The 23,207-nt window shown below is 35.7% G+C and overlaps 1 protein-coding gene across 1 annotated transcript; it reads right to left on the bottom strand.

Annotated features, from left to right (window-relative positions):
* Positions 1-1,673: 1,673 nt before the first annotated feature.
* Positions 1,674-22,916, bottom strand: LOC137392893 (ATP-dependent RNA helicase DDX42-like). Its single transcript, XM_068079250.1, has 16 exons — positions 22,748-22,916; positions 20,886-20,964; positions 20,460-20,616; positions 19,478-19,527; positions 18,552-18,669; positions 18,015-18,185; positions 16,505-16,624; positions 14,108-14,284; positions 12,178-12,307; positions 11,297-11,443; positions 9,521-9,793; positions 9,011-9,112; positions 5,666-5,895; positions 5,365-5,466; positions 3,344-3,445; positions 1,674-2,082 (listed from the first exon to the last, which is right to left on the bottom strand). The coding sequence occupies exons 1-16, from the start codon at positions 22,821-22,823 to the stop codon at positions 1,948-1,950; spliced, it is 2,169 nt and encodes a 722-aa protein (XP_067935351.1). The 5' UTR covers positions 22,824-22,916; the 3' UTR covers positions 1,674-1,947.
* Positions 22,917-23,207: the final 291 nt, after the last annotated feature.

Genomic DNA, 23,207 nt, shown 5'->3' on the forward strand with positions numbered 1-23,207 from the left:
ACAGAGTTCATCTGACTCAATAAAGCAAACGCACATGGAAAAATAAATGAGATATCTTGAATGATTGTTTCTATGACCGGAAGACACTCAGACAATAACAAGTTTAATAATTGAAAATAGCAACACTCTAGATTTTGTTGGAGTTGTGTTCTTTGCTGCCATGACAACTGCTGTGGATGTCAGATTTGCCTGTCCGAGATCATCAATGGCAGGTAGTAACTAATATTATATCAATTGTTTAAACAATAGAAAAATCTGTATTAATAAAGCCCACTCTGTCTTTGTCTATCTGTTAATCTGCATAAAATATGCATTTTACATTTTCCGACTGATTTTATTTAAACTCCACAAGCACATGCTCCCTGTTTTTCGCCAGGTTACTAAAAGTATTTGGTCTCAAAACTCAGTCTGGTTGCAGAGAACCAGCATCCTAGACACCTACCAGTGAGATATCCAATGGAAAATGAAAACCTCCAGCATCGCTGGGTTTATTGCAAGCATATGTGTCAAATAATAACACTAAAAAGAATATACTGTATCATTCAAGAACCATTTTATATAGTACTAAGTTTTAGGAGCTTTCAGAGAGAGCAACATGTCATGTTTTAAATACATTGCTTTGTATCCGTTTGGTTGAAATCAAAACAGTAGCTTTATTTAATGGTTTGCTATGTCATCACAGCGTACATCTATGTCAATAGAGTCATCATAACGTGCATCTATGTCAATAGAGTCATCATAACGTGCCTCTATGCCAATAGGGTTTGTTTTCCTTGGCTTGTGTTATCCCACATGAAAGTTACTCCAGTAAAACTAAACATCTAATCATGATCTTGAAATGTAGGACATCTAAAATTGATTGCTTTTAAAATGCTGATAGCTTGAACTGATACCAGCACAAAGCAGCTACATGCATCATTGCTGAACTTTCAATTATGCAATTTGGTTTGCATACTAATAATTAAACTAAAATATTACTAAATAATATAATACACATTATAGTGGAAGTTTTTACTTTATTGAGAAGGGTTACAACAGTGTTTTAATATTAAATTACACACTCAGTTATTTTCATGAGGTATCACTAATAACTAATAGATACTAACTAAACTCACTCAGAATTAAACACAAAGCCACCCTCACTGACCAGACACTGAGACTTTCCAAGTAATGACTACTTTTTGAGTAAACTCGTGGATATGCTCTCATTTACTGTATTATTATTGTCTTGAGGGTCTGCAACTTAACATGAGCCTTCATAAATTTAACATATCAGAAATATTTTCAATAAAATTTACTATTAAGCGCCCCATACAGTAGTTTTTGTACCCTTAATTAAAGCAACTAGCTAAAAACTCGCTCTTTGAAAAGTTAGAGATACATGCATGTATCATATAAAATAGAGAAAAGGTTGGGATGAATTGAACTGGTGTAAGCTATAAAAAGTAAACGAAGTAGAGAGAACTTAGCCTAGAATGTCTCCAATTTGTAACACCTACACCACCATGCATTTGACCACTTGGGTTGGTAATAGTGCCTATCCTAGTGCGCTTCAGGCCAGCAAGACTCAATCAATTTGCAAATGGCAACAACTCCATCACAACTTACCAAAGCAGACTGGTTTGAATAAAGGGAACCATAGAGCAAACATGAGAGATGGGCTGACAGGTGAGATTATTGGTCTGTATAATGTATGTACAGCAATATATACAAACCTCCAAAAGGTAAAACTTTTGAAATAACAAACTCATACAGATCGCGAGAGCAGGGACTGACAATAACCAAACTGCCACATTAGACGACAGCATTAAAAACAATCATATTTTAGCAGATGCTAAAATTCAATTCGAACAACAACAGTAATAACCAAGTGCATGTGTTCTATGAAATTTTCTAGTTGCCACGAACTAGAAATGCTGGTGTTCTGGCTGTAAGTGAGCTATTTTCTCAAACATCCCATCTCTGCTTTCTCCTTTTCTTATTTTCGGGTGGAGGAACGGCTGGCTCAGGCCGTGATGGAGGTGGTGCGGGCCCTTTGCCAATATCAGTAGCAGCAGAGATGAAGTTGGACTGAAATTGTGACTACAATGCAAAACAAAGGTGACAAGTCCAACACAAGTGATGAAAACGTTTCAGCTGCTTTAGCAGTACTGGTTGAACTCACATTAGCTGTATTTGGAGTCCATTTTAAACCCTATGCATCTGTAAGCCTTCTTTACATGCATGACTGATCTTCACAAATTATGAAATCAAAATGACAGCTGCCAATAAAATAAGCACATCTGATTATATTACAAAGTTGAAACTCGCTTTTTGTGCCGAAAACGTCGTGAGCAAACACTCTTATATGGATATACTGTATTTTGTTTTATTCAACTAATTTCATATAACAGTAAAGCAGATGCGGTAAATAAAACTATGCAAAGATTAAATGTAAAAGCCTAATTTATATGCAAAAACTTAAATTAAAATAAGTGATAATAAGTTAAAATAGGTTTTTATTGTTACTTATAAGCGTGAATGGATGTGTAGGCTAAAAATGCACAAATTCTTTCGTAGACTGAGTGATAAAAATACATGCTGTCATCTGCTCGAATTTACACTATTTATAGTTTAAATTAACTTACTTTTTATATCTTTGAAGTTTATTTTTAATAAATATCATCTTTTGCACTTTTACCCAAAACTTGTAATGTATTTGAACTACATGTCAAAACAAATAGTTGCTCAAATTTTACATATTACGTTAAAAAACTCGTATGCAGAAATGACCACAAGTGGACGTTTGATGGTACAAGTTTTCGCGACAGAACTACACGGGAAATAAACCCAACACGCAAGACTTATTAATAGTTATATTTTAAGACTGGATACTGTACAATGTTAGCTGAGAACATATTTGTCTGCTAGCTCACAGCTTTTTCTTAGCTACAACCAGGTTGGGACCATATTAAACAAGGTACTACTACTATTAGCCTGAGACAGTGATTAATTATTTCTATGGTGTTGCTTTCCATGTTTTAACAAAAACAACGAAAAGTCTTGGAGTTAGAGAACGAGAGAATTAATTGTTATTGATGCAAACGATTCATTATCTAACTGATTTTGCGGACACTTTTCTACTGATCACTTGCTATTATGGGTTCATAAAGGTCAAAGAATGTCAAAGTGGCGGTCAAATAGAGGTGGCGTTTAATTAGCGAGTGACGCTCTATTTTCCAACCCTTCTCCCATAGTGGTGGTGGTCAAATAGAGGTGGCGTTCAATAAGAGGTGGCATTCAATTAGAGTTGGCATTCAATTAGAGGTTTGATGGTATATGCGATGGGAAACATGTTCTATACCTTGAAATGTGCTCTCATTGTATCCAGTCTGTTTGTTGGTTTGTAATCATTTGTAGAGATGAATTTTCCAGAACTTCCAGCACCAAAGGACGAGCCCTCAGACTGCAAATAAATGAGGACATGCTTACTCAAGCTAACTCATGCGTTGTCAATAGTTCAAGTCTTAGTTAAGACAAGACAGATGTTATCTGGTGGGTACAATGCAAAGATCGGAAAATAATTTTCTTGTGCTAAGTTATTATAAACAAAACCTGTTACAAAATTTTATAAAAACTGTGTTTTGACTAAAGCGCATAGACTAAAGCCTGAACTCATATTAATCATTTATATAACCAAGATTATACAAATTTTATTGGTTAATATAGCATTGACAAATAATTTTTCCAACCTGATACCGCTAGTTCAGTTGATGTTTCCTTAAAGGTTGACTTGCAACAAAATTCACAATACAGTTATTTGGTATCAAAAAATTCACCGTGTATACTCTGCTGTGTTGTACATGTAGGTGCAAAATATGTGGAATTGCGATTACAAGCTCTTAAAAGCTCAAAAACGAACAGTTGATCGCAGCCATCAAGAAACCGCCGTAGATCGGAATCAGTTTATTTCTCTGACGCAGTCATTACATTTGGTTATTGTTTTGTCACGTGATGTTCTCACGTAAATCGAAAGGCCAATAAAAGGCTCAATATAAAACTTCTCGTAGCACTAGTTTATGACAAACACTTCGGGTTTTACCCAAGACCCCGTATCAAATACAGATGCTCGCTACTTTACAGTTTTGTTTCGGCTTGGTCTAATCGTCTAGTCATAATCTGATCATGTGACCCATACTTTGCCAATAATTTCTGCAGCATTTTTCGATTATCGCAGGTGAACAACAGGCTCGTCATGTTTATCAGACAATGATATGTACTCCTTCGAGCTAAGGTTAAAAAATTGAACGATTTTTCACGGTAGGTTATAAGATATCAGTGCTGAAAGTGACAGCCTTACAATGACAATAAAATAGACGCCTAAGAACAATGGACATGGTTTTATTGAATGCGTGAAGTATATTTGTGAAATTAATTCGACAAATGAGGTTGCGTGAAAATGTAAACAGAAGCCATCTTGTACAACTACGTTCCATTTGAGCCGTTTTGGAAAGAGATTCTAATCTACGGCGATTTTATGATGGCTGCGATTAACTGTTCGCTTTTGAGCTTTTAAGAGCTTGTAATCACGTTTTCACATACTTTGCACCTACAACACAGCAGAGTAATACATGGTGAATCTTTTGATACCAAATAACTATAATTTAAATTTTGTTGCAAGTCAACCTTTAATATTTACTGAAAACCTATGACCACTCCTTAATAAATACTGAAAACCAATGAAACTAAAACAATGAAGCTCGGTTGGACACAAGAACGTCCCAGAGGAAGCAGTAAAAGTTGAAAGTGGATAACATGACCAATTGGTGATAATACTACTTGAGAAGCTGATGTTGAACAAGGATAGGAATCTGTTTGAAGGATGTAGCTGATGTTAGTTATACATGTACATTAAGTGTCATCTACAGGTGCATTAGTCGAGGAAAAAAAAAACAAAAACAAGCAAAAAACAAACTCATAAAACAGTAAAAAGAAAAAAAAGAGAGTAGAGAACTGGCAATGACTGGACTATCGATCCATGTATTGCTTCTACCAACGTAAACTTTCTGCTACGTAAAATCTGGCATTGATCCTGCAGTAGACCGGCTTATATGTAGGACTGACTACGCTGTGCACCTAGTCATGACTTAGTCTGTCATTAAGAAAAGGCAGAGCTTATGAAACAAAACATTTGACATCCAGTTTAACACAACTTAAACAAACTCCTTCTGAATGTATCGATACACCTTTTAACAATTTTTTTGGTGACCTCAATTTGATTGCGACATCAAAAAAGGAAGAGGAAAAGCTCCTTTTTAATTAATGTACTGATTCGGCTACTATCCTGACTGAACATAGCAGGTGTACTACGAGTTGATCACTCACACTGCCGAGTCCTGGACGCTGACGCGTTTTAAATCCAAGTCCTCCACCTCCAAGCCGCTTGGCTTTTCCTTGCTTAAACCTTGTGTTGGCAAACCATAGATTCTACAACATGAGTCAGGCCTTCAGTGAAAGAAAGATCTACCAAGGACTTACAACTTCGAAATAAAGCAAGATACTTCTTTGTTCTTCTACACTTGGGATATTAAAGAACATTATAAAATTTATGCCAATAAAAATAATTCTGCCAGATCAAAGTTATCTGAACTTGTAAACGGAAAGCGACTGTGAGATCCACCGGTACCTTATTTGCCAACTCAATGACATCTTCGGGAACTCTCTGATTAGCACCTTCCAGGTTCCTGACAAGATGAGCGGAGAAGTCAATATCCTTGGCAGCAGTGAGAAGAGTGTAAGCAGTTCCCTTTTCTCCGGCACGACCCGTACGCCCGACTCTATGCGTGTGAGTGTCTATATCTCGGGCTACATCGTAGTTTATCACTGTCTTGATTGACGGAATATCTAGACCTCTGGCTAAATGGAAGTAACACTCAAGCATAAAAGAAGCCCTCATGATCACAAAGATTTGTCATGTGTCTGACCCAAGTTTTAACAATTATCAAATAAACACTAAACACCCAACAAGCTTTGAAAAACTTGAAATTATTATTGAAATATATACTGGTTATAATTAGCTAATGTCATATGACCTTGCCAATAACTGTCCTACATATTGACCCTTAGTTTAACCACACAGGTATGCTTCAATTCTATAATTACTCTTCATATTGACGCTATGTTCCACTTGTTGTTTTCTTATTCAGTAGTTTAAACACATCGGAACATGTTGGTAAACTTACTGAAATGCTCAAGACTTTTATAACAATCTATATTATGATATATATTTCTCAAAGTATGTCCGTATGTGTATTCTAGATTTGATTGTCCGGCTATAGCAATTATTAGAATAGTTGTAGCAATGATATACATGATATACAATGGGGGGGGGGGGCTGTATATCATTGGTTGTAGCTGAAAAACAATGCAGACGCAAAGTCATGGCTTACTGCCATTAGAAGCCAATCTAATTAACTAGCTTAGTGGAATTTTCCATTGGCAATGTGCCTGGCTAACAGCGTGAAAGTTACAGTTGTTTGACAAAGTTTTAAAACCTTTACAGTTGTTTTTATTTTTCTCTTAATTTATTTCAACTACACAAAACACTTCTCTCATGATATGCAGTTTGAAGGTTAGAATGGGAAATGTTGTTATATGTTAAATACAAATCAATTTTCTGTCCAAAGACTTTTTTATTACCCGGGCAACGCCGGGTAGCACAGCTAGCTAAATACTAAAGTTCAACAAACATCACTATGCAAGCTAGAGATAGTGTTAATAACCTGTGTACATCTATTCTTTAACTATTAATGCCAGAGATGAAAACAAAGAACTAACCTGATGTTTCTGTACTTCGTGGTGGTTTAAGATGTGAATACTGTACAATGTACATCTATTCATTCGTTTTTCTTTATGAAAAAATTGTTTATCTAATAATTTATTTTATCATGCTAACAATAGGAATCTTTTTGGTATTTTTCTATCATTTGTGATTATTTTGGACGTTTGAGGTGATCTGACTGCCAGGATATTTCAAGATTAAAACTGACAAAACTTGATCATGATTAACACGCCCAGAAGTAGCATACAATACGTGCAAAATGACATCACTAGTAGCTATCGTTGCTATTGGCTATCGTGTTCAAGTTGCAGCGTCTCTATTCTGTCAGCCGGTTTACGCCATAATCGTACTATCACATGATCTGAGCATTGTGGGTGCGATGAAGTTTGGTCAATTTTAATCTTTAAATATCCTGGCAGTCAGATCACCTCAAACAAGAAAAAACTTGCAAATGATAGAAAAATACCGATACTTTGTGATAAAATCTACCAAGATTTTGTGTAAGCTCATCTTTAAGAACCCAACCTTTTCTATTGTGGAGTCAATAACTAAATCTGGGCATCGCCTTTTCTATTGTGGAGTCAATAACTAAATCTGGGCATCGCCTTTTCTATTGTGGAGTCAATAACTAAATCTGAGCATCGCCTTTTCTATTGTGGAGTCAATAACTAAATCTGGGCATCGGCTTTTCTATTGTGGAGTCAATAACTAAATCTGGGCATCGCCTTTTCGATTGTGGAGTCAATAACTAAATCTGGGCATCGCCTTTTCTATTGTGGAGTCAATAACTAAATCTGAGCATCGCCTTTTCTATTGTGGAGTCAATAACTAAATCTGGGCATCGCCTTTTCTATTGTGGAGCCAATAACTAAATCTGGGCATCGCCTTTTCTATTGTGGAGTCAATAACTAAATCTGGGCATCGCCTTTTCTATTGTGGAGTCAATAACTAAATCTGGGCATCGCCTTTTCTATTGTGGAGCCAATAACTAAATCTGGGCATCGCCTTTTCTATTGTGGAGTCAATAACTAAATCTGGGCATCGCCTTTTCTATTGTGGAGTCAATAACTAAATCTGGGCATCGCCTTTTCTATTGTGGAGTCAATAACTAAATCTGGGCATCGCCTTTTCTATTGTGGAGTCAATAACTAAATCTGGGCATCGCCTTTTCTATTGTGGAGTCAATAACTAAATCTGGGCATCGCCTTTTCTATTGTGGAGTCAGAAACTAAATCTGGGCATCGCCTTTTCTATTGTGGAGTCAACTAAATCTGGGCATCGCCTTTTCTATTGTGGAGTCAATAACTAAATCTGGGCATCGCCTTTTCTATTGTGGAGCCAATAACTAAATCTGGGCATCGCCTTTTCTAATGTGGAGTCAATAACTAAATCTGGGCGCCTTTTTAAAAATACCAAATATAAGCTTTCAGTATTTTAACCGTACAACTCCAACTAAACCTTTACTGACTGAAATATAATTACAAAATTGGACAACTACAAAATACAAGAAAATCAAACTGTTTCACGCTTAACTCCTAACATCTATCTACAGTTTGTTGAAGTATATATATACGATCTAAAAAAAAATATATATATATATATAAACTACACACATACACACAAACTTTAAGAAATATATATATATTTCTTAAAGTTTATGTGTAAGCGTGTAGTTCTAGCTACAGCTATTAAAATCTTGGAATAAAAAATCCATATCGCAGAAGATTTGATCTCAGACCGTCTTGTGCACCAGTCCCAGGCCTTAGCAATTCAGCCACACAAGCTTGATGGATTCATTGGGCGATACATGTCGCTTTATGGGAGCAAATACGCTACATCTCTCCATCACAACACAGAGTAATGAGAACCGGTAGCTTTTATTAGTAAGCTTACTCATATATCTATTGGCAATGTGCCAGGCTAATAACAAGCAACTCTCATTACCTCTCATCGTTTATAAGCTGATTTTTAATACCCGGGCAACGCTGAGTAGCACAGATAGTATTTATATATATTGTACACATCTAGTATACTTGAATTCATAATATGCTAACATTTCTGTGAGGAGCCATAAACCAATTGGTTCTACTAGTAGTTAGTTGTGTCCAACAAAGAAGATCTATACACATACTAGATGGAGTAGTAGTCATAAGGGAAAGTTCACCCAATGGTAGTAGAGTTGACACTCACCTGCTACGTCTGTCGCAACAAGGACAGGGAATTCCTTCTTTTTAAATTTTGTAATAATTTCATTTCGACTACCTTGACTCATATCTCCATGCAACAGACCAGCTAAAACATACAGAAATAAACATGCTCTTCCTTCTAATTCACCTGATATTGTTTGTGAGCCAATACAGTTGATATCGACGGAAAATCTCTGCCTATAGGCAATTAGGCATTGTGAAACATTCAATACCCTATGTGATGCTGGTCTCAACAAACTGCACATCTATAAGTGTATTTCTAACTTTATCCTTAAAGTCTGCATGTAGATACTGTAAAATCATATGTCGATTCACATTTTTATTTGAAATGCTACCATACTTGGCCGCAAATTGTTTTGAAAACTCGACAAATTGTTAATTTTCAACTTGGAAATAAAAGCAAAAGCTGCATTGACACATGAACGTACACGCTATGTCAGATAAAACAAAAGTAATCAAAGAACGTTCTAAAATCCAGTCTGTTAACCGCTACCTTTTACATCAATTTGCTTCAATTTGTTGGCAAGGTCTTCGCTGTTGTCTTTCCTTGTAACAAATATGAGAACGGCTCCTGTAGATGTGAATTGTACAAGGTTCTGAGCCAACCAGGGCCATTTGTTATCTCTCTGTTTGAAGACTAAGACATGCTGAGTTACATCTTCATTTGCCTCACCCACGTCTCCTTGTACGACCCGAATAGGGTCTGAGAGAATATCTCGCGCCAGCCTCTCCACCTTACGCTTGAATGTCGCACTGAATAGGAGAGCTGAAACAGCAAAACTATAGCTAACAAACTTGAAAATTCTACATCAAGGCAATCCAATCAACAACATATCAACAATGAGAAATTTACTGCCTCATCTATCTATAAAAAGCTAATCATTAGCATCCTCTGTTAGCGGATTTTCATACTTTGGAAAGTCTATCGACAACTCAAGTGACTACAATTCCCAGATACATTTATAAATCAACTTTTGCAAAAACTATTATTATGGCACAGAGAGCTGATTTTAATATGAATTAACTTTTGGTGGAAGGATATTTAAATACTTCATCAGTTGGCATACAGTATATGCACATGAGCAGAGCACAGGTCAAGGACAAACTTGCTACCTCCAAACTCTAAATTCCCTGTTAACGTAGCTAAACAGACTATAGAGCAACATATACCACTAACGTACTTGTGCTGTAATTTTTAATCGAACCAAATTTATTCAGGTAAGTATTGCTAAGGAATTTACTTACTTCCACTGTCTATATTTAATAGTATTATATCTTTACTGAAATATTTTGGAGCCAGCTAAGCTTAATAAAATTTCATCTATGAAAGAGTTAATCAAACTTATTGAAATATTGTAAATACAAAATATTTAGAAGTTTCCAGGCGCTGTATATATATACAACATACAAAACAGCATAATTGAAAAAAATTCGCTTTACATGCTTCTACAAAGGATAGGATATGCAGCTGTAAATATTTGCAGTTAATATATTATTTAATAGCGTACAAAAGTGTAAAAGGCAGACCCAAAGATACAAATCTAGATCTACATGTAGTTTTAGCATTGTACGAAATAAGCAAATTTGTTTCTTCTCAACTTTAAAAACTTTTTTGCCACAAAACTGAGCTCAAGTTTTACAACTTGAAACCACAATAAGATAGACACTTTTTTGAATAAGAGGAATAATAGTAGATAACCTTTTGAGAACTTTGGACATCACTGTGAGCTGACTGTTTGTATGACCTCCAAACACTTTAAGGTTGACTTACAACAATATTCACATTACAGTTATTTGGTATCAAAAAGTTCACCATGTCTTACTCTGCTACGTTGTGGGTGCAAAATATGTGGAAATGTGATTACAAGGTCTTAAAAGCTCAGAAACGATGATTAGACCAGGCTAAAACGAAACTGCAAAGTAGCGAGCGTTTATATTTTATACAGGCTTTCCCGTAGAACCCGAAGTGTTTGTCATAAACTAGTGCTACGAAAAGCGTTATATTGAGCCTTTCATTTCACGTGATAACATCACGTGTCAAAACAATAACCACAATGTTTGAGTATTTCATCGAAATAAAGAGATTCAAACTACGACTGTTTTTTTAACTGTTCGTTTTTTAGCTTCTAAGAGCTTGTAATCACATTTCCGCATATTTTGCAACTACAACACAGCAGATCAAGACATGGTGAATCTTTTGATACCAAATGACTGTAATGTAAATTTTGTTGCAAGTGTACCTTTAAACAAAAGCCAAGCAGAGACTTACTCTGGCGGTCAGGACGAACATGGTTGGCGATTGATCGAACCTGGGCTTCAAAGCCCATGTCAAACATTCGGTCTGCCTCATCAAACACAAGAAACGTCACGCGTTGCAAGTTAGTTGACTTCTTTTTCACCAGATCAATAAGTCTACCTGCAGACATATGCCAGTGTAGGTAAACATCTGCGTTTTACAGATTACAGCCTACGAGTGACATGACCGAGTCAGTGTAAAGAAGTTTAATACCTGGAAAACCAAGCTAATGAATGAGAGAACAGAGACCTCTACAACACACTTTGTAATCAACTTTGTTGCATACTCTAATTGGAGATTAACTACTAGACTCTACTAGCATCTACATATCAGCAGTGTATTCGTTCCATGCATCCTACTCAAGAGTTCCTTAGGCAATGGAGCTTGAAATACAAAGTCAATCTCATACTTTTAATGACTTGAAGTACATCCTCAACCTTCTACACATACTATGTTTATATATGATGTATAGGACACTAAAGTCAAAACTAAACATATCTTTACCCGAGCACACAAAATCTTTGACACGTGAAAAAAATTTTGAGTAAATAGTTGTCTGAACATACAAAAAGATTTCCAACATTTGACATTCTATGTATGATATTATTCTTCACATAGTTTAGTTCTATGTTACTGATATATAATTTTATTAATGGGTGCTTCATGCTCTCCTTTATCAGTTTTAAAATCACAGCTAAATCGAGTGGTGCGAGCGTTAATAGAGGTGACCGAAATAAGACGGCGCTATTCTTAACATTAAAACAAGAAATAACAAAAAGCTAAAACAGCTTTGGTATAACTGAAACAGTTATATAGGTTGACAATGGCTGACAGAAGGGAGATGATAAACAAACCTGGTGTGCACACAATAATCTCTGGACACTCAGCGCATGCCTTCTGTTGTTCATACATACTGCCTCCTCCGTAGGCGCACACAACATGCAAGCCATAGTTCTTAGCAAACTTCTTTGCCTCGTTGTATATCTGTAACAGAATTGATTGCGTGTATGTAATAGATATCATTGTGTACCTATGAGAAGTCATGGGGTATCTACTATACAGATAATTGAGTTGTTGTAGAACAAATAATACAGCCCATCGTGTATCTGCAATAAGTTAGCTTATTTGAGTGAAAAGTTTTATTAAAATATAAAAATCGTTGTACTAAAACATGAAAACTACATCAAAATATGATATTCATATATTAATATAACTGATATTCACATATTTCTCTAACTGATATTCACATATTACTGTAACTGATATTCACATATTACTCTAACTGATATTCACATATTAATATAACTGATATTCACATATTACTCTAACTGATATTCACATATTAATATAACTGATATTCACATATTACTATTACTGATACTCAAATATTACTATAACTGATATTCACATATTACTATAACTGATACTCAAATATTACTATAACTGATATTCACATATTACTCTAACTGATATTCACATATTTCTCTAACTGATATTCACATATTACTATAACTGATATTCACATATTACTATAACTGATGTTCACATATTTCTCTAACTGATATTCACATATTACTGTAACTGATATTCACATATTACTGTAACTGATATTCACATATTACTCTAACTGATATTCACATATTACTCTAACTGATATTCACATATTACTATAACTGATATTCACATATTACTATAACTGATACTCAAATATTACTATAACTGATATTCACATATTACTATAACTGATACTCAAATATTACTATAACTGATATTCACATATTACTCTAACTGATATTCACATATTTCTCTAACTGATATTCACATATTACTATAACTGATATTCACATATTACTATAACTGATGTTCACATATTTCTCTAACTGATATTCACATATTACTGTAACTGATATTCACATATTACTGTAACTGATATTCACATATTACTCTAACTGATATTCACATATTACTATAACTGATATTCACATATTACTATAACTGATGTTCACATATTACTATAACTGATATTCACGTATTACTATAACTGATATTCACATATTACTATAACTGATATTCACATATTACTATAACTGATATTCACATATTACTATAACTGATATTCACGTATTACTATAACTGATATTCACATATTACTATAACTGATATTCATATATTAATATAACTAATATTCACATATTTCTCTAACTGATATTCACATATTACTGTAACTGATATTCACATATTACTCTAACTGATATTCACATATTACTATAACTGATATTCACATATTACTATAACTGATACTCAAATATTACTATAACTGATATTCACATATTAATATAACTGATATTCACATATTTCTCTAACTGATATTCACATATTACTATAACTGATATTCACGTATTACTATAACTGATATTCACGTATTACTATAACTGATATTCACATATTACTATAACTGATATTCACATATTACTATAACTGATATTCACTTATTACTATAACTGATATTCACGTATTACTATAACTGATGTTCACATATTACATATTAGCCAAATAAAATTGTTATTATCTAGTTGAGAACGTATCTACCTCAACTTTCTAACAATAGACCAGACTTTGTGGTTAGTCCAACCAGCGTCTGTCAAATGATTTACATCAACACGCCTACAACTTATTCTCACACCTTCCCAACCAAAATGTAGACACACATGAATTTTTATCAGCTATTTTGTTGCTGTATTTCGAGGATTTCCAAAGAAAAACATTAGCCAAAGAAGAGCCAACCTGCTGTGAGAGTTCACGGGTGGGAGCACATATCAAACCAATGGGCCCATCTCCTGGCTTCTGCTCTCTCTGATCCAAGATGTGCAGAATCATGGGCCAAAGGAACGCTGCTGTCTTTCCAGAGCCAGTCTTCGCTATACCGATAATGTCTCTGCCAGCTAGAGCCACGGGCACACCCTAGATAAGGTATTAACAAGCATATATCACCACGATGACAGCCTGAATGCTACGAGGGAGCTATTTAACTTTAGCGAAACTGCGGCTGAGACCTCTTCCTGGCTTTAGGAGCTAGATATTGGTATTATCCCTATTTGGTAGAGAGGAAGCCTTGGATAGTTGGTGAAACGAAAGCAAATCACATAAGTCAGTACAGGTATGAAATTTTAAGATTTCTTATCCAGTTCTACTATGTAGCCAGAGGCTATAGCTGGTATTTATGTGTGGCACCTACAGAAAGGTGGGGCAGGCACACACAGAATGTGGACAATACTTTAATTGAAACATAAACTGCCGATGTCATTAGGATAAAGCGATCCAAAGCAATCCACACATCTCAGGCTACACATCTCAGGCTACACACCTCGGGCTACACACCTCGGGCTACACACCTCGAGCTACACACCTCGGGCTACACACCTCGGGCTACACATCTCGGGCTACACACCTCGGGCTACACACCTCGGGCTACACACCTCAAGCTACACACCTCGGGCTACACACCTCGGGCTACACACCTCGGGCTACACATCTCGGGCTACACACCTCGGGCTACACACCTCGGACTATACACCTCGGGCTACACGCACCTCGGGCTACACGCACCTCGGGCTACACGCACCTCGGGCTACACGCACCTCGGGCTACACGCACCTCGGGCTACACGCACCTCGGGCTACACGCACCTCGGGCTACACGCACCTCGGGCTACACGCACCTCGGGCTACACGCACCTCGGGCTACACGCACCTCGGGCTACACGCACCTCGGGCTAAACACCTGGGGCTACACACCTCGGGCTACACACCTCGGGCTACACACCTCAGGCTACACACTTCGGGCTACACACTTCGGGCTACACACCTCAAGCTACATGTACAAGCTGATATTTATTCACTGTGCCTTGGCAAACATTTGTACAGTTAATCCTCAATTTATGATCACCTCTAAAAATGGAGTTTTTGATATGTGACATAAAAAATCAGTGAACATTTCTCCCGAAAGACAGTTTAAACTTTCAACATAAAACAATCAGACTTCTAAACATTATAACTTTGTAAACAAAAGTAAAAAAGATGGAGAAAATTAAAAACAGCATAAAAACAATAAAGAACATATAAAATAATGAATGGAGGTAATTTAAACTATAATTAGTGTATGTTGTATCTCTACGGCGTTTGTTTTAATGTTATATAATTAGCCAAGGTATTTATCATTGTGCTTATAATGTAGCTCTGAAACGAGTTAAACCCTATAAAATACATTTTTATAAAAATATTTGCTTCAACATATGATGATGTTGACATAAAAAGTAAATGTTGGAATGAATTAACTCTATATATATACTTTGTATATCAGTACTTGACAGTAGCACGCTAGAACAAATATCACACACCTATGAATACAAGTCATTGTTAACCCTTTGAACCCTAACGGCCGTTATTCCAACATTGCGTAAGGTGTGTCAAAAACCCAAGCAACCGGAATACCGGCATTCACATGGCTCTGTTTACAATAACTGTTTCCAAGTAACAGCTTAAACCAATCAAATTATTTTTTGCACAGGATGTTAGACCAGAAATTTCACTTCCGTATGTAACAGTTTTCAAAGAACTTTGTCTATTTCGTTATAGTAACAAATTTATTTTAGAATTATACCGGGAAAAAATCGATACGACTCATTCGTTGGTAGGTCATGGATGATTGTGATGCAAATGAAGAAATTTATAATACTAACTACATGTATAATTTTTCAGTTTATTTTGAGTCATGAAATGATGATGAACGTGTGCTCAATGGATATAACACTACTTGAAATATTTTTCCGAATTTTTATAATTTTAGTCCGAATAATGGTGAAATACTGGTTTTTCTATTTGATGACATCTGCTGAGGGTTGCCCGACTTTTTTTACTAGCGTTTTACCAAATATTATTGTATTATGAGCACGTTTAGATATATTTAATAAAAGTTTAACAACTTAGTATCATTGGGCAAATTGCCAAGAGTTACTGACACACATTGACAGGAATGGCCAGGGTTGAAAGGGTTAGAGTGATATATCGGTGTTTGATTTTAGCATATTTACGTTATCATATAGTTGATCATTTTTCCAACTAGTTATTTTAATATACATTTATTTTAGCCATCCTGAAATATTTGAAAAATCTTCTGACCAACCTGAGCCTGAATTGGTGTCGGAGTTGTGTACCCTGCTTTTATGATTGCGTTCATCATCTTCTCATCAAATCCAAGGTGGCCGAAACTAGACACAGGTTTGGGTGGTTGAATTCCTGAGACCTGCACATTAATAGTGCAAGCATTGCAGAATAGAGTAAAATGTGTCTGTTGACATCTGGGTAACAGATTTTGTCTCGTGCCAAGAATGTATTTGCGATATATTTATATGACTAACAGAGTCACCCAATATTAATTTATAACAAAAGTATGGACCATGGACTGTGGGTAGGTCTGCTGGATAAGCTTTAATGATAAACTTACACAACATTTTAGGAGATTTTATCAAAAAGTATCGGTATTTTTCAATTATTTGTGATTGTTTTTGATGTTTGAGGTGATCTGACTGTCAGAATGTTTCAAGATTATAATCAGTAAAACTTGATTGCGGTTAAAACGCTCAGAAGTAAAATATGTGCCTAAATCACATCACTAATTTTGGCAATCATTGCTATAGTTGGTATCGGGTATAGTTGTGTTCAAGTCACAGCATTACGCGTCTTTGTTCTTTATTTGGTCAGTATCTTTGCCAAAATGCGTCTATAGACATCATAGTCGCACTTGTGCTTCATCTGTGCATTTTAACCACGATCAAGTTTTGTTGATTTTAATCTTGAAACATCCTGGTTGTTAGATTATCTCAACCAATAAAAACAATCACAAAATGGCAGACAAATACTGATATTTCTGATAAAATCTACTAAAATGGGACTACCGTAAGTCCTCATGCTCAAGCCGCGCGGCTTGTGCTCAAAAACAGATCACTCACGAAAAAGAAAATCCTCCAACAAGCCGCGTATGCCCACAGACCGCGGCTAATGACTGAGGTTTTGTCGTCCTTGACCCCTTTCGGAAGCGAGAGTGTTAAAACAGGTTTCCCTATACCCCCGTTCTCTTGAATAAGAAACCAGGCTACATCAGTACACGTGAAAAGAATTTTCTTTTACTTCCAAGTTCGAATTAAAATTCCTAAACCCTTGCATCAATAACTTATTTGCCATGTCTCAGCTAGATTTTTATTGCAGTGTTAGGGGGCTTCACGTTTATGGAAAGATGCCTGTCAAGAATGAAAAAGTGTTAATTACCTATGACTGTGGTTAGTTAAACATGAGCGATAAATTCTTCTTTATTCTAAAGTATTCCATAAACATGACCTTGAAAATAAACGAGTAGGTTGCCAAAACCCTGTACGTAAAAGTGTATCATGACTGCGATTCTTTGGTTATAGTGCGGAACTGAGCAGAGACCGCATTTATCGAGAAGCCACCCTGAGCCCCACGTAAGTTTTAAAAACTTGGCTTTAGCCGCGACCTATGACCTTGAACCAGAAGCCGCGCCCAACGACAGGCCGTGCAGCTTGACCATAAGGACTTACGGTATAGCCCATACTAGTGGACAGAGTAAACAATTCATAATTGAACTAGACAAGGTTTGATACATTGTTAACACATACCCGTATGCCCAGCTTACTCCTCAATGAGTTCACCTGCTGCTCAGTGAGACACGCAACGTCGCTGTGCTCTTCCAAAAAGTTCTTGCTAAATTTTTCATAGTCAATATCATGGTGGTCGACAGGAGGCAGCGGGTCGATGACTTTATTTTTGTGGTATATTACATTACCGTCCTGTAAGTACACTAGTTAGATGTAGGAGAATGACCTATGTAAATGTACAAGCTTTATACAGTTAAGAGTACAAACTCTCTACACTGGTTAGTGATGAAAGTACAAACTCTGTAGTACGATCAGTGGTGAGAGTAAAATTTCAGCACAGGTGGTGAGAGGTTGGTGATGAGAGGATAAGTCCGCTACAGTGGACCAGCGCTAAGAATACAAACTCTGTACACTGGTGAATGGCAAGAATATAAACTATGTACACCAAAAAGAATATAAACTCTGTACACTGGTGAGAGCACAATCTCAAGACACTAGTTCATGGTAAGACGATAACCCCAGTACTTAGGAAGAGTGGACCAATGAACAGTGACGTACTTCATCGTACTCTACAATCTCATCATCTTCCAAGTAGACTCCAGCCATTGGATTCTCTTCCATATACCTATAGAATGCCTCTTGTACATCTTCCCCTTCTATGTCATCTCGAATATTCCTGCAGAGAAAAATGATGATGATTTGATAACTGAATATAGTCCTACGAGAAGACATCTTTGTAATTGTTTATTGTTAATAGTGAAGAGTTGAACTACAACTTTATACCTAAACCATGTACAACTAAAGTCTCATCAATAACACTCATCTGACTAGGTACAACTAAACTCTGTACAACTAAAGCCTCATCAATAAGACTCGTCTGACTAGGTACAACTAAACTCTGTACAACTAAAGTCTCATCAATAACACTCATCTGACTAGGTACAACTAAACTCTGTACAACTAAAGTCTCATCAATAATACTCATCTGACTAGGTACAACTAAACTCTGTACAACTAAAGCCTCATCAATAAGACTCATCTGACTGGTACAACTAAACTCTGTATAACTAAAGTCTCATCAATTAGACTCATCTGACTGGGTACAACTAAACTCTGTACAACTAAAGTCTCATCAATAACACTCATCTGACTAGATACAACTAAACTCTGTACAACTAAAGTCTCACCAATAACACTCATCTGACTAGGTACAACTAAACTCTGTATAACTAAAGTCTCATCAATTAGACTCATCTGACTGGGTACAACTAAACTCTGTACAACTAAAGACTTATCAATAACACTCATCTGACTAGGTACAACTAAACTCTGTACTTAGTCAGACTAGGCTTTAACTATTGATAAAAACAGGAAACCTCATGTAAAACAGAAACAGATAAACAAATTATAAACCTGCAGACGGCAATAAAAAACTAGATGAGGTATGACAAATGTTAACCACTACACAATATTATGGTACCCACTCTTTCTTTTTCTCTTTCGATGGTTTTTTCTGTTCTTCTTTGACTTCTTCCTGTACAACATGTAGGCCATTGTTATGAGAGGAAGCTGGCTGACCACAGAATTACATTACATTAGAGTTTATAGAACTACCGAGTGTGAAATCTGATGGTTACCGCCAACAAATTGCTAGAGTGTGGACATGACAGCTTATATCCCCTCAAAAATACTGTATAACAGGAACATCTTTGGCACATAAAACAGTACTACTTACAGATACTGGGCACAGTATATCATGGCTTATGGAGTTGGTAATGATAGGTGCAAATCACTTACTTTATGACATGAGTAAAACAAAGAGATTATTAATTCAGTATTAACTTTGAATTATTATTTCAGATTATTAATTCCTTGTATTATTTATTAAATTATAAAATGAATTAATTATTAATTCACCTTATAATTTATTATCAACTATAAAACAATTCAATTATTAATTATCAACTCTGTAATAATTAATAATTATTTATTATTGCATAGCCACAGCAATTTGTAAAAGTTTAGAACACAAACTAATCCAACTTACAGAAGTTAAGAATACAAAGCAACCCAATTTGCAGAAAATGTGCAACGAAAGGACCCAATTCTCAGAGATTAGGAATACCGAAAATCAAACTTTGCAAAATTTCTAAAAAATTAAAATCTATGCAAGCGACAACCCAGAAAATTTTAGCCCTTAGCTAAAGGACTGAAAAGTTTCAGCATGCTGAGCACTAAAATTAATTTACATAATATATATATATTATATATAATACATAATTTGCTTAATCTTCCTCAACACTTCAAAAGATACACCAAACAACTCTCCATTCCTTGGATAACAGGCCTTTCGACATACGACTTGTTAACGTATTCAGCTTCATTCAGATGCCCTGCAAAGATTTTTGGTAAATGATTAGAATTGTGTCACGCATTGAATACATCATACAAAAATGTTTCACGTACATCGATTCCTGCCATGTAAGCATCTAATGGGTCCACGGAGTCATTATCAGATTCATTCCCGGAGCCTTTGGCACCGGGACTGTCAGGCGCTGGCTGGTATTCCAAATCACTGTCAGGTGGCGCAGCTGGCCCATCCTCTTCATCATCCTCAAAATACCTGCAGGTTTCAACAAATCATTTCATCAGTTCTTCCGCAGTAAGACCTTGTTATCTTAAAAGCATTAATTTAGAACACTTGGACCATGCTAAATAACTGTTATAGAAACGACCCCCAAAATGCGTGGATCTTTACAAATCCTGACAGTGAGATAGTTCAGTATGAAAAAAGTAGCATTTCTTGGTGCGTTCACGAGAAACGAGGCTACTACTTTCGCAATTATGCTATTGTCATAGCAATACCACAATAACCAGTCCAATTAAGCTTACTCATTCTCTTCCTTGTATCTCTTTTTACCAATGTTTGTGCCATAGTAACCTGAGTGCTGCTGGTGCCCATGTTGTATATCTACAATATCAACAGTGGCCCTATCTAGTAATGACGATAAACACAAAATTAAACAGATATAATAGATTTATCGCAATATTAGTGACAAAGAATGCTCCAAAATGAATCGGTGAAACAATGTGAAAACTGTAGCCAACCAAATCCAATCTAACAAACACAAAATATCCATTAAAGCAGTACCAGTGCCTCAATAGTGCCAGCACCACTATTATACCAGAATAAGCAAAATTAATTTGTGCTGCTAGTCAACTTTACCAAATCAAATGAGTTACTAGTATCAACAAGTTCTTTAAATCAAGTTACGTAATAAGTGAATTTTTGCAAATGAGCATCCGATGTTTTACAGGGAACTTCATAAAAATAATTTCTAGCTGACTAGAGACAAGCTTGTTTTGCTGGTCTCTAAGCAAATAGGAATTAGTATTTTTATGAAGCGCACTACCAAACATAGTAATAGTCAACTAAAAAAATGATAATATAAAATAACAAACTTGACGGACAAAGAGCATGCAACTCTGGTTCTAGCTAGCAGCAGCTAGTTAAATAAGGAACAGGGTGAAGTGGAATTGGGATTGCCCTAGACATAGCAGTGTTTTGCAGGTCATAGATTTTATATTCTGAACAAGCGCTTAATGATTGCCATGTAATAACTGATATACACAAAAAGATTTTCAACTTTTAGAGCAAACAATTATTGCAACAATAACCCCAGAAACTGTCCAAATATTTATTATTTGTGCACATTCAGTTAGTAATTCTGGTACAAACTAAGAAAGTTGGCCAACCTAACCAAACAGTTTAGAGTGAAAATCTGCAGGTACATTGTATAACACTAACAACCAACAGTGTTGACAACAAATCATCATGACTTGAATCACTTCAAATTTAATCCGAAAATTCTTTTTTAGGGATTCAAAGTTTGGCTTAGCTTGACACGCCACACGCAAACACTGAACCTCAATTCGCTTTGGTAACTACCTCCATGGTTTGAAAGAAGTTTCAAATCAGTTCAAGCATTATGGACAAGTATCATTGTCTGAGCAACATCATCATAGAATTGTTTTCTTAAAATAATTATTAACGGGATGCAAGTGTATGGCTTCACTAGCCAATGCACTTATTCAACAGGCATGTTAAATCGCAAATCATTATTGAGTTGAGGCACTAAATTTATGAGTAGCTAGATTATGCGACTATTTGAAAACATTTTTTTTGTGCTTTTTTAAACAATGAAATATGGTTCAACGACATCGATATAGTCGGACATTTTAGCATTTATTGTGTTATACTTAAGACAATAAGAAACAGCGCCACAAACTAACCAATTCCAAAACCTTTAAATAATCGTTTCTTACATTTTAGAAAGGTTTGTATGACAAAGTTCTTTTTTGAAAAATGTTTTCACAAATGTGAGTAGTGCGGTGAGATTGGGCAACTCTTATCAGGGTGTGCGTTCTGAAGATAATATTCCCAAGCAAAAAGGCAAATTACCAAATGCTCTTGTTTATGATCTTAATAACCTCGCAATATGATGAAAGCAAATGTCTAAAAACTGATTCTAAAAAAGTCGGACTTCACCTGATCTAATTGTCTGTGACTCGGTACAGAATCGAGACATAAAATGAAATATTGGTCTTTATTTCCAGTACCCAAGTCTTGTTAACAATAAATTATTAATAACAAAGCAAGTATTTGCGTTCACCGTGAATTGTATAACTGTTCCTACAAGACACGGTATTTTTAACGTAAACCGATGATAGTATAATTTAAGCAACAAACATACTTAATGAAAATCCAGGTTGCTCCAACGCCTTCTTACTAGGAGCAGGTGTAGAAAGTTTGTTTATAGGCCACGACATAATAGAAAAAATAAAACTAAATGCAATCGCATACAAATTTTGTCATAATATAAGCAACCGAACTTTATAACGCCAATTCAACGCGAACGTTTATCGAGCTTTTCATCCTAAATAAAAATTATAAAATTTTATAACTGACTCGCTAGAATTTTGCTAATCCCAGAATTCAATGGCCTCAACTTCCCTAGCAACGGGACAACCAGTTGTTCCATTAGATATTGACTAGACAGTATTTGCACGTTGCTATAGCTAATTCGATATAGCCAATATTGCAGTTAGCTGCAGTAAAGTTCGTTTTACCAATACTCGAGACTGCCATTCTTCGCACTAAATATAGCTTATATCTTAGAATATTTGTGGCTGAGTCACTTACCCTACTTTGAC

The sequence above is a fragment of the Watersipora subatra genome, chromosome 4 (assembly GCF_963576615.1).
Source record: "Watersipora subatra chromosome 4, tzWatSuba1.1, whole genome shotgun sequence".
Taxonomy (NCBI): Eukaryota; Metazoa; Bryozoa; class Gymnolaemata; order Cheilostomatida; family Watersiporidae; genus Watersipora; species Watersipora subatra.

What these genes read in the sequence shown, in the direction of transcription:
- LOC137392893 (XM_068079250.1), bottom strand. Translation starts at nt 22,823, where the DNA reads ATGTCGTGGCCTATAAACAAACTTTCTACACCTGCTCCTAGTAAGAAG. An exon ending in GCAACCTGGATTTTCATTAA is followed by an intron (nt 20,965 to 22,747) that starts GTATGTTTGTTG and finishes TTGATATTGTAG; the next exon opens with ATATACAACATGGGCACCAG. An exon ending in CGACACCAATTCAGGCTCAG is followed by an intron (nt 14,285 to 16,504) that starts GTTGGTCAGAAG and finishes TACCTTATCTAG; the next exon opens with GGTGTGCCCGTGGCTCTAGC.